The following is a 13,446-nucleotide window of genomic DNA, read 5'->3' as shown; positions in this document are numbered from 1 at the left end:
TATCTAGATAATTCAAAAGTGGATAGCTCCTGCGGCTTCCTAACATCGGAAGGAAGAGCATTCCAGACGGCCGCGGAAGAGCGTCTGAAAGCGCCGCGCTATGTCGTGACCACCGTCTTTCTTCGACGGCGAGCAGCCAAAAGCCGCTGCTGCTGCTGCTGCTGCTGTGAGGATGAGCGGCGTTCGCGTGATGGTGGTTTATACTCCTCGACGAGATCGGCGAGGTCAATAAGTGGACACTAACCATTCTTCCCCATGGCGGATCCTCGCTGGCATTTGACACCACAGGTGGGAGTTGCGACCAACCCCGTTAATTCGGCTCATGGGGCCAAACGTTTGAAAGCCTTCACGGCATAAACGTTTGGCCACCGAGATGTTAACTCCCTCGCCTGGTATACAGGAGGTCGTGGGTTTGATCCCGACCCCGACGCCTGCTGCTGTATATTTGGAGTTTGCGTGTCTCTCTCTCATTATCATCATCACGGTGGCTAGGAGATGTTAACTACCTCTCCTGGTGTAGAGGAGGTCGTGGGTTTGATCCCGACCCTGATGGTGCTGCTGTATATTTGGAGTTTGCGTGTCTCTCTCTCATCATCACGGTGGCTAGGAGATGTTAACTACCTCGTCTGGTGTACAGGAGGTCGTGGGTTTGATCCCGACCCTGATGGTGCTGCTGTATATTTGTAGTTTGCGTGTCTCTCTCCCTCTCTCCCCGTGGTCACGTGGATTTTTCTCCGTGTCATCCGGTCTTTCCCTCCACATTGGCTGCTAGCAATGTCCACACGATAAGCCACTTCGTAGAGCTTATCATTTGTGGCAGAGGTCGCCTCTGAAAAAGAGCAGTATGTAGGACTCAGTGGGTCTTACCTAGGAATGTAAATAATACGACAATTTAGTTTAGTTTAAGTTCTAGTTTTAATCAAGGAACGAAACAGGCAGATTTCTCCCCAAATCTGGCTGTCGCCTGATGATGCCGGTTGTAATTACTGGCGAAACGTCGTACTCAGATTGTAAATGTTGTGGATTTGCTCTCCAACACACTGATGTGCTGTACTAGTATATTACACTATACACTACACTATACACTACTATATACTACACTATACACTACTATACAATACTATACAATACACTATACACTACTATATAATACACTACTATACACTACACTATACACTATTATACACTACACTATACACTACTACACCACTACAGACTACACTATACACTACACTGCTAGTACCTAATAAATTAAACTTGAAACTTGAAAACCATCTTCTTGGATTTTTCGGTAAAGTCAAGTAGAAGGGAAATAATAAAATAATAAAAATAAAACATAATAAAATATTAAATTATTATGCTAAATTCCTCTTGATATGCAAATTATTTTGTCAAGGCGCTCTTCCCCCTCCAACCCAGCTTAAATATACGCTCCAAGCCTGGTGGTGTTTCATTCAGACGCTGTCTTCCCGACAGACCTGTTCTTCACCTGAGGACGGCTGCTTGCGTTGTGGCCGAAACGTCGTGAGAATTATTTTACGATGTTTTATTATTATTTTATTATTATTTCCCTTCTACGTGACTTTACCGAAAGAACCAAGAAGATGAATCCCTGCAGTCACGAAAGCTTTAAATCGAAACTTGAAAACCAGTTTTCGTTCCGCTCGCCTGCAGTCAAGCGCGCTGCGTCGCTGCTACCGGCAGAGGGCATCACTTCACCGGCCATTCAATTGGACGGCAGAGGACGAACCTCATCAGCGCAAGGGTGGCACAGTCGGGTTTTTTACAATCTGGTTTAATTATCTTTTTATTTAATTTGGAGCTTTATATAAAAACCGATCATCTGAGATTGGGAAAAAATCCGGTTTAATTGGTTCTAATTGCAGAACCGCACTTCGCCAACTTCTCAACGATGGGCTTCATCCATTCCAAGCGAAGGAACTCACTGGCGGCGCCCACGATTGTGGAGGAGAAGCTCCTCGTGTTCATCAAGACCAACCTGCCCGCCGCATTCTACGACCACCCCGTTCCCGACGCCCCCCCCGAGTACGATAGCAGCACCGACGAGGAAGCAGCCTAAGCCTTGGATCAGAGTTTCGTATTCATTAAACCAGGTTTCAATTTCCCGAAATCGGGTTTAATTGCATTAAAGAAAAAACCCGATGCCTGCCGCTGGAAAAATCGGGGTTTTTTCCACCCACGCATCAGCGGGCCCCCCCTCAACGGGCGCGGACAAATACCGCGTGATGCACAACCGGCGTTGGTCACGTGGTGGCACTCGAACAAAGCGTTCATCATCCACGGTCGTTCACGCACCAGGCTCCATCGTGCGGCCAATTGTTGGTGCAGAGCCACGGCTGTGATTTAACAACGTCAGGGGCTTTCGCGACCAATTTCATCCATAATAGAGGGAGGGGGGTTTGTGGTTAGATCGCGTAAATATGTGAATGTGTCGTTAAACCCACCAACCACCCGACACAGAGAATTAGTAAGGTTTGTCACGTGAACAGAAAAAATGCCAATTGATTACTACTAGTGTAGATTTTTCGATGTAAAGCTTTCGTGACTGCAGGGATTCATCTTCTTGGTTCTTTCGGTAAAGTCACGTAGAAGGGTAATAATAAAATAATAAAAATAAAACATAATAAAATAATTCTCAGGACGTTTCAGCCACAACGCAATCAGGCGTCCTCAGGTGAAGAACAGGTCTGTCGGGAAGGCAGCGTCTTCTTTTGTCAAGGCGCTCTTCCCCTTCCAACCCAGATTAAATAGACGCTCCAAACCTGGTGGTGTTTCATTCAGACGCTGTCTTCCCGACAGACCTGTTCTTCACCTGAGGATGGCTGCTTGCGTTGTGGCCGAAACGTCGTGAGAATTATTTAATGATGTTTTATTTGTATTATTTTATTATTTCCCTTCTACGTGACTTTACCGAAAAAACCAAGAAGATACTAGTGTAGAGTGTAGTGTATAGTGTAGTGTATACTAATGTAGTGGTATAGTAGTATATAGTGTAGTGTATCGTGTAGTGTATAGTAGTGTATAGTGTAGTGTGTAGTGTAGTGTATAGTAGTGTATAGTGTAGTGTATACTAATGTAGTGGTATAGTAGTGTATAGTGTAGTGTATAGTGTAGTGTATACTAATGTAGTGGTATAGTAGTATATAGTGTAGTGTATCGTGTAGTGTATACTAGTGTAGAGTGTAGTGTATAGTGTAGTGTATACTAATGTAGTGGTATAGTAGTGTAGAGTGTAGTGTATAGTGTAGTGTACTAATACAGCACACCGGTGTGTTGGAGAGCCAAGCCAGACCATTTACTCAAACTGTAAATGTTGTGGCTTGGAGTTTCTAAGTGAGTCTATGGGTCGCGGTGTGAATCTATATATATGTGTGAGTCTATGGATATCTGTGCGTGTGGGTCTCAATTTGAATCTATAGATCTCTGTGCATGAGTCCGTGGGTCCCAACGTGAGTCTATGGCTCCCAGAGTGAATCTATAGATCTCTGTGTGAGTCTATGGGTATCTGTGCGTGTGGGTATCAATTTGAATCTTTAGATCCCTGCATGGGTCTATGGGACTCTATGTTAGTCTACGGGTCCCTATGTTAGTCTATTGGTCTCTATGTGAGTCTATGAGTGTATGAGGTCTCAGTGTGAAACTGTAGATTTTCTCTTCGTGTGGCTGATGTTGAGACTATATGTATATATGTGTGTATCTGCATCGTCATGTGTCTCTATGGGTCTCTATGTATATCTTGGTCTCTCTGTTTTTCGATGTGTCTCTGTGGGTTTCGATGATCTCTTTGTATCTCCTATGTAACTCTATGGGTCTCTATGTATCAATAACTGGTTATGTATCTCTCGGTCTTTCTGTATCTCTGTGTCTCTGTGGGTTTCTATGATCTCTTTGAACATCTCTGTATCACGTATGTGTCTCTATGGGTCTCTGTATCGGTGATTCTCTATGTATCTCTCGGTCTCTAGCTCTGTATCTGTATGTATCTCGGCGGGTTTCTATGTGTCTCTATGAATGTGTGTGCATCTCTATGGGTCTCTATGTGTCGATAATTGCGTATCTCAATCTCTCTGTATCTGTGTGTGTCTCTGTGGGCTTCAGTGTGTCTCTATAAATCTCTATGTATCTCCTGGTCTCTCTGTATATCTATGTGTCTCTGTGAGTTTCCATGTATCTCTCAGTATCTCTATGGGTCCCAATGACATTTCTGCGACCCAGGCCACTCTTGCAAATGCATCCTAAATACCCTGGGTCCCTGGAAAGATGATCACCTGGCTAAACAAACTAAACGTCGATAACGTATCTCCAATATTTGTTTCCAGCCTGCCATCTCTCTCTCTGTCTGTCTCACAATTCTGGAATTAAATCCGTGAAGAAAAAAACCGTCAGTTATCTTTGTTTTTACTTACAGAGACCAGCATTTAATTTCTGAAAGGCGAGGGATGGTCAACGATGGCATCCCCAGATAAATTATGACACAATTTGCGAGGCATCTGGGCGTAATGTCGTTCGACGCTCCGCAATTATCTGATGAGCGTTATCATGACACCACCGCCGCCACCACCACCACCACATCCGCCAATTTCCCCGTGAATTCCGCATTCGTAATCTACGCGCTGCATCCTTTATTGTCAAGATTTGCATACTATTGTTCGTCGTGATTTTATATCCGATGAGCCACCGTTCAGAAGCAATAACACCGTATCAATGTAATCATGCAGTGTGCGTGTGTGGGGGAGCGGTGGCACAGCGGTTAGCGCATCGAGCTTCGAATTCGAGACCCGAGTTCAATTCCCGCTCACGGCCGCCAACACCACTGGTGACGATTATAAAAAATGTATATGTGTGTGTCTGCGGGTCCTTTTGTAAATCCACTGCTGGATCGAGGTCTCCCCGCACTGTAACAGGCGGCATAAGGGGTGGGGGTAGGGGGGAATTGCTTGACTTGAGTAATAGGTTTTTACCCTTTCAACTGGTACAAAAACTGACACCTTTATACAAGGGATCATGTTTGCAATAACCACAACACAAGCAGTCAAAATGCAAACAAAAAGAAACAACTCTGATGATGATAATGATATGCACTGCCCTTGAATTTGATTGGTCCACACCCGAGACAGCTTTTCTTAGAGCCTAGTCTCCATTGGTGTTGGACCAGATGACGCCAAAAGGCGTACAACCCAAAAACAGCGCACTATCAGAGTAGTATTTCTTTTTGTTTTTCATAGTGCTTGACTTGACTTGACCATGCGGGTTTGTCAAGGGGGCGGAGCGGCGGTAAAGGCAGGCCTGGTTCAGCGGTCACCACCACTGGTGTTACCCGTGTCCCGGCAAATCCAGCTTTGAATCGCCGGAGCGGTTTAGCTACGCCGCGCTACGAACCCGGCAAAGGCCCGAGTTCGATACCGGCTCAAGGCCACCACCAACACCCGCCAGTGACGATTATCTGAACCGTTCCTGGGCCTCCCCCCTAGGTCTACTCAGCCTCATATAGGTACCTGGGTGCGGTGTGTCGTAGAAAACATCGCCGCTGGGGAGACAACGGCGTCCCCCCCACACCCACCCACCCACCAGAAGAGCCGTCTCCTGAAATTGTCAATTGTGGTCTCTCTATGGAGTGACCGGCCTCGCCCATGGGAACGTGAAATTTAAGAATATGGACCCTTGCAGTCACGAAAACTTCAAATCTCGTGTATACGTTGTTTCATAACTAATAATTACGGTAATAAAAACAGAAGACATTACATACGGTACATGATACACTACATAGAGCTTAAACCGTGAAAACACTGCACAAGTCTCTACATTTCGATGTAAAGCTTTCGTGACTGCTGTTCTTCACCTGAGGACGGCTGCTTGCGTTGTGGCCGAAACGTCGTGAGAATTGTATTTTATTACGTTTATTTTTTTTCTTTTATTATTTCCCTTCTACGTGTCTTTACCGAAAGAACCAAGAAGATGTCTCTACATTGTTTCATGACTAATAACTCGAGTGAATAAAAGTTGCGTTGTGTAATTCACCGGGTCTAATAAAGGCCGCATCAGTCCGGCGATCGTCAAACACGTGGTTGTGTTGAAACAAGAGCCTAGGGGGCCGTCCATAAATGACGTCACGAGATTTTTGAGGATTTTTGACCCCCCCCCCTCTCTCATCACACGGCGTCACAAAAAGTCAGACCCCCCCCCCCCTCAAATATGACGTCACAAAGCTCTGCCCCCCCCTCCCCCCAAATAAAACATGCTTCAAATCGCTTTAAACTATTGTCATTGTAGTGCGTATTTAATGTGGCGCTGCACTCTGATGTTGTAGGAGAAAATATTTATTCAAAAGTCTATTTAGTTAAGTAGAACGTGTTGTCAATATTTATTTAAAGTTGCGCATTTTGATGTGACGTCACATTTCTCAAACCCCCTCCCCCCCTCGTCACACGTCGTCACAAATGTCTGACCCCCCCCCCCCCCCAGGTGCGTGACGTCATTTATGGACGGCCCCTAGGTAGTACGAGATTGGAGGTTGTAAGTACGGTACAGTAAGTAAAAGTAACCTTTGACAGAATGTTTGTCTATTTGCATGGATATTTATGCCAATTGCCCATAGTGAACACATTTTAAACACGCAAACATATATATACACAACACCGACAGAAACATAACGTTTTACAAGCTTGTGCAAACATTTTCTATTTTAAATAGAAAATACAGCACCCTCTTCACCACCCCCCCCCCCGAATCCACCGGATAATCGATGATCTACCGTAATCGATTATCCACCGTAATCGATTATCCACCGTAATCGATTTTCTACCGTAATCGATTATCCACCGTAATCAATTATCTACTGTAATCGATGATCTACCATAATCGATGATCTACCGTAATCGATTATTTGCCATAATCGATTATCCACCGTAATCAATTATCTACTGTAATCGATTATCTACCATAATCGATGATCTACCGTAATCGATTATCTACCGTAATCGATTATCCACCGTAATCAATTATCTACTGTAATCGATTATCTACCTTAATCGATGATCTACCGTAATCGATGATCTACTGTAGTTCCAACACCTCGTCATTGGTTTGCGACGAGCTGAGCCCCTTTCCAAGACTATTATTGCAATTAAGCAAACTTCAAGAATCGGTGAATACGCGAATATTTAAGCACGAAGCGCCACCGCAGCTTGCGCCAAATGTCGCGTTAAATGTCCCGCCAATTTGTTTGCACTCGCATTGCCAAAGAGAGTGGCGTTTTAATCAAAGACAAACAAACTGAACATCGGAGCGGCCTTGATGAGGCGAAACCGATTAGCGGCTGGCACTCGGCGCAGTCGAGAAAGTGGGGGCCAGCCAGGATTAAAGGCTGGCTCACTTGTCGACACAACGGAAAAACGAATCTAAGAAAAAAAATCTATAAAAATACATTTTAATAACATTTAGAAAGTCTTCTTGGTTTTTTCGGTAAAGTCACGTAGAAGGGAAGTAATAAAATAATAAAAATAAAACATTATTTTATTACTTCCCTTCTACGTGACTTTACCGAAAAAACCAAGAAGATGAATCCCTGCAGTCACGAAAGCTTTAAATAGAAATTTAAAAAGTCACCAGTGAGAGGAAAAAAATCAATAGGGAGAGAAAAAGAGAGAGAGAAAAATTCAGGAAGGAGAGAAAAACTGACGAGGGAGAGAAAAAAATCACGAGGGAGAAGAAAATCACGGAGACAAAAAATCACGAGTGAGAGAAAAAAATCAGGAGGGAGAGAAAAAATCACGAGTGAGAGAAAAAAAGAGAGAGAGAAAATTCAGGAAGGAGAGAAAAACTCACGAGGGAGAAGAAATCACGAAGTAGAGAAGAAATCAGGAGGGAGAGAAAAAATCACGAGGTAAAGAAAAAATCAAGAAGGAGAGAAAAAATTACAAGGGAACGAGGGAAAGAAAAAATCACGACGGGGAAGAGAAAATCACGGAAAGAACAAATCACGAGTGAGAGAAAAAATCACGAGGGAGAGAAAAAGAGAGAGAAAAAAAATCAGGAAGGAGAGAAAAAATCACGGAGAGAAAAAATCACGAGGGAGAGTAAAATCACGAGGAGAAAATGGTACAAAAACATCTGCGTTCGAGTCAACGACAGAAGAGAAATGATGAACGCCCTGAACCCTTATGAAAGCATTACTGCCATCATTGCAATCATCATCACTATCATCACCACCACCACCACCGTCATCGACACTACTGGCTCAGTGGGACTTACCTGGTCAGAAACGGGGCACCCATGATTTTCCACACGTGTCCCCGTTCCTTTGATTCCACGTGAGCTGATAATTGTTTTTTTACCCTTTTATCTGGCAACAAGACTGACACCTTTTTTTACAAGGAGTCATGTTTGCATAGACCACAATACCTGCAGTCGTAATGCAAACAAAAAACACAACTCTGATAATGTATGCACTGTCCTTGAAGTTGATTGGTCCACACCCGAGACAGCTTTCCTTAAAGCCTAGTCTCACGTAGTGTTGGACCAGATGACACCAAAAGGCGCACGGACAGTGCATACATGATCAGAGTTATGTTTTTTATTTGCATTACGACTGCAGGTATTGTGGTCTATGCAAACATGACTCCTTGTAAAAAAAGGTGTCAGTTTTGTTGCCAGATAAAAGGATAAAAATACAATTATCATTATTTTCTACTGTCAAATGAGGTTCCGATGGTGTAAATGCTCTCCAAGTGAGTTGTTTATTTTTTTCCCTCTTACCGCGCAATATACTGTACGTCGTTGAAAACACAAATGAAACGACGCAGCATTATCTCGCCACGCCAAAATTAATCTTTAAGAGAGGGGGAAAAGAAATGCCCACTTGGGGAACGAAGCACATGCTTGGACAATTCTGTATCAAAGCTCACAACACAGGCCAACCCCATTCATTCTAATTCTCGCGACTTGGGCCTATGCCAAACTCCCTCCAGACCTCGGCGCAATCCATTCTCATTTTCATACGGGTTCCATTATGCAACGCGCCGTTCATTTTCAAGTGTGAACTGAAAATCTCGATTTCTTTACAACTGCTTTTTGTTTCGATTTAAAGCTTTCGTGACTGCAGGGATTCATCTTCTTGGTTCTTTCGGTAAAGTCACGTAGAAGGGAAATAATAAAATAATAAAACATAATAAAATAATTATCACGACGTTTCGGCCACAACGCAAGCAGCCGTCCTCAGGTGAAGAACAGGTCTGTCGAGAAGACCATTCAGACTCTGTCTTCTCGACAGACCTGTTCTTCACCTGAGGACGGCTGCTTGCATTGTGGCCGAAACGTCGTGAGAATTATTTTAAAATGTTTTATTTTTATTATTTTATGTTTTATTTTTCTTATTTTATTATTTCCCTTCTACGTGACTTTACCGAAAGAACCAAGAAGAACTGCTTTTTGTGTTCAGTTTGTTGTCCTTCCAACGCACCTCCGATTGGCTACGTACGGTGACAACATAAATGACCTCTTGTTGTAGCAGCTCCCTCGCTGTGCTCTTCCTGGTTCAGCAGTTCCACTGCTGGATTATTTGTTCCCCCTGAGGACGACCGCTTGTGTTGCGAACGAAACGTCGTGATACAGGGTGTTGGGAAACAGAGGGACCCAATTTCAAAGCAGTATATTTCACGATGGCAACATGTTACAATTACACGAAAACTTACGAGCGGTTTAATGAGTTATCAAGTTTTACGAACCATTTTATAAATGCTCTGTGTGCCCTCCACCTGCTGTACGGACAACATCGAGACGATAGTTGAATTCGTCACAAACGCCTCTCAAAGTGTCTTCTTCCACTCAAGGCACCGCTGTCGTAATTCTGTTTTTGACGTCATCCAGATTAGTTTCCAATAATGGTGGCACAAAAACACCACGGGTCTTTGACGTATCCCCACAAGAAAAAGTGGCAGGGTGTGGTGATGTCTGGGGATCTTGGGGGCCAAGAGTGTAGCGCCAAGTCTTGGGGTCTCGTGCGACCTATCCAACGTTGAGGCAGTGCGTCTTGCGAATGACTGAGGCGAGGGGCTGTTTGTGCGCTGGGAGAGGCATCTTGCGGTAATCATTTTAAACTCTACGCCCCGCCCTCTCTATGCCCCGCCCTCTCTATGCCCCGCCCTCTCTATGCCCCGCCCTCTCTATGCCCCGCCCTCTTTATGCCCCGCCCTCTCTATGCCCCGCCCTCTCTATGCCCCGCCCTTTCAAGTGGTAAGAGTTTCATTCATGGGCGGTTCGTGGTTGCAGAGATATAGCGAATTCAAACCGTGTGCATTTTTTAAAACATCATGTATATTATTATTTTTTCTACCTACGTGGCTTTACCGAAAGAACCAAAGAGTATGAATTCCTGCAGTCACGAAAGCTTCAAAACAAAATATTGGTGACAAAGAAGTTCAACGTACACGCACGCGCGCGGGCGTTTGCACCGTGGAAAAAAAATTGCCCTCCCCTTAATTTATTCAAATCCAATGTGTAAACCCAACATGTGTGCGCACACGTAAACATCTATAAATAAATATTGCCCACAGCACCCCGAGAATTTGGAGCACATTAACCAGCGGTGAAAAAAAAAAACACCTCCCAAAATGATTTCCGCAATTATACTTACGCACGCACGCACACGCACGCGCGAAGCAGCAGCGAATTATTCGCCGTTGCAATTAAGGTTAAAATGCGTGTCCATTTCACGCGACTGCAAATGCGTTAACTGTGTCGCTGCGATGCATTGAATGCGCCGTAAATCCAAATGTGGTGGCTCGCGCTGGATAGCGGTCGTTCGGCTCGTACGTAGCCACATAAACATTTAGAAGGGAGCGAACGATTTCTGGAAACGTAACCGATTTGAATACGCGTTGAGTTTTCAGCACGTCACATACTGTGTATGTCAAGTAAGTTGTTATAAGTCAAGGATGATTAAATATTTTGCGTACCATTTCACAAAATACTGTATTGTAAAAAAAAGAAAGTTTTTTTGCCAGCTGGCTGGCAGGTGTACGGCAGCGATGTCACCCACATCCCACAGCGATGGGCCGGGTCCGTGAGTTGCGGTTAAGGATAACATGAAGGTGTTCACTGGGTCTTGAGTATCAAAATGCGAATCTTTATTGAGACTGGAAGGGTCAAGATGTTAGGGTTTAGGAGTCGGGGGTTTAGGGATAATGTTCGGGATACAGGATAAGAGTTTAGGGCTCATGGGTTAGGGTTATGGTGTTCGAACCAGGGTTTTAGCATTCGAGGTTAGAGTGAAAGGTAATGGTTTGGGGTATAGGATTAAGTTCGGCCTATGGTTAAGGGGTCAAGGGTAGGATTAGGATGTTAGAGAGCTATTGTTGGGTGTTCAGGTCATAGTTGAAATGATGGCCAAGATCTGGGCTAGGCTTAGGGGGTTTGATCCAGGAGGCCCAACTTCATGGAAGAGATCTGAGTGAGGTTTATAGATTTGGGGTTTTTTATGAAGCATCATGGTTCTAGATTTAGGTAGGCCTGTGCGATGGTTAGAGGCTTGGCTGTCAGGTGTTGGCGTTAATGGCTTACGTCCGGGGCACGCGCCTTCCGTGAGGCAGATCTGAGCGAGGATAACTCGCCTCGACCCAGGCTCGAGGCCTAGACGGTTACCTTCATGGGGGAGAGCTGCGTGAGGGCCACGTATCCGTGGACGTTCTCCACTTGCGAGAGGTTCTTCTCGGCCACGTGCACCAGCTCCGGGGGAGTCTTCATCTCGCTGCCGGAGTGCGGGGGGCTGTTCTCGGGGGGCGTGTGGTCCTCATCCTGATAGCGGTATTTCTGCAAACATGCGGCGGAGCGAGACGGGCGGGTCATGACCGTGTCAGAATCGGTCGGAAATCTTGATTTGGATGTGGAGGGATCCGGTAAGCTACGGCGCATTTTTGTCACACATGTCCAGAAGTTTCACAGATGTCCGGGAAAAGGTCACCGCGCGCGACGCAGTCACGACACAACACAGCAATGAGTCAAAGTATCCGTTGTATTTCAGTGTTACAAAACGCTTCAATTCAACACAGCCCCTTTAAGGTAAAAGTACAGGCCTGCACTTGCTCGCTCACACCACTGCTGGCGGAAGGCCCTCCACTCGAGGGGTATGTTTTAGCCTATTTTTCCACGCTAGCCACACGTCTTGGAATACATGGCTGGATCCGCAATGTGTCCCACCAAACGTGACCTGCATATCAACTAACGTACGTGTGTATGTTGAACTTCTTTCACACCGTACGTAGGCAACCGTGCTAATCGTAGGCGTAGGGAGAGGATAACAAACCGAACACGAAATGCATTTGGAAGAGAATTCGTTTTCAATCGAGATGATTTAATAGTGCATAGCTCCAGTGGCTTCCTAATATCGTAAGGAAGAGCGTTCCAGACGGCCGCAGAAGCGCATCTGAAAGCGCGAGATGCAGTGACCGTCTTTGTTTGATGGTTAGCCAAAAACCGCTGCTGCGATGATGACCGGAGTTTGCGTGATTGTTTACGCTCCCTGACAATATCAGTAAGGTGTTGTGCTTCATTTGTGCCATTTATAATACTGCTAGGTGGACAGAGGAAGAAAGGGCTTTAATAAAATTGCACCATTGTTTCAACTGTGATGCCAGGGGAATAAAGCAGTGTCGATCCCTTGGATTGCAAGTCCAGCATGCTAATGATTATCCACCACAGCAGCATCTTGCTGCAGTATAAATCAATAAACGATTTTCTTTAGATGACAAAATGAAATTCACTGCGGTCCTTCCATAATTAAGACGGTCTTATTAAGAGAGAAAAAAACACATATAGTTGGCTGATATTTCAGCAAGCTATTGCCCTTCGGCAGATTGGAGAGGTGGAGGATGGTGACATGGAGAAAGCTTACGAATGAAGAGTTTATAATTGGAATAGAAATACATTTTAACGTTCCACTCAACAACAACAACAATAAACGTTACCGTCATGTCAAAAACTGTAAAAATGCCCCAATTTTCTCAGGACCCTTACGGTTTCAAGTGATATCTCAGTCATTCTCTCTGCTCTGAAGAAGGTCCGTTGCCTGAAACATCGGCCTATTATGTAACTGCTGAATACGGCAGCGTGAACGACGGAGTGCAGGCTACCATTCGCTTTTAACGGTTTCACCAAAATCCTAACGGTTTTACCCAAAAAAAAAACCCCAAATGATACAAACGCAGCAGATTTTCGATCGCTTAATAACGCGAGTCCATATTTAACGGGGAATTAAACCAAACGGACCTCGAATTTTTTAATCCGAAAGTATTTCCGCTTGCACCCACCGTGCATTTAATTGGCGGAGGGTGCGAGGGGTGGTGTTTAGCGGAGGAGAAGGGAATGGCAAACCTATCGGCGGTCATCTGCGCCTGATGAGTATATTCATTCCGTTATTCCACACGTCCAGCG

At 44.8% G+C, this 13,446-nt stretch overlaps 1 protein-coding gene across 2 annotated transcripts in view; it reads right to left on the bottom strand.

Moving 5' to 3' along the window:
- LOC144950104 (disks large homolog 2-like) overlaps window positions 1-13,446 on the bottom strand; it is a 422,604-nt gene that overhangs the window by 262,474 nt on the left and 146,684 nt on the right. For both annotated transcript variants that reach the window (XM_078880161.1, XM_078880160.1), the window contains exon 2: window positions 11,659-11,826. In XM_078880161.1, coding sequence (XP_078736287.1) covers window positions 11,659-11,826 — 168 coding nt within the window. The remainder of the gene's footprint in view (window positions 1-11,658; window positions 11,827-13,446) is intronic.

Source organism: Lampetra fluviatilis, chromosome 56 (assembly GCF_964198595.1).
Source record: "Lampetra fluviatilis chromosome 56, kcLamFluv1.1, whole genome shotgun sequence".
Lineage (NCBI taxonomy): Eukaryota > Metazoa > Chordata > Hyperoartia > Petromyzontiformes > Petromyzontidae > Lampetra > Lampetra fluviatilis.
The sequence above is the reverse complement of the archived record's forward strand: the minus strand, read 5'-3'. Positions and strand labels throughout refer to the sequence as shown.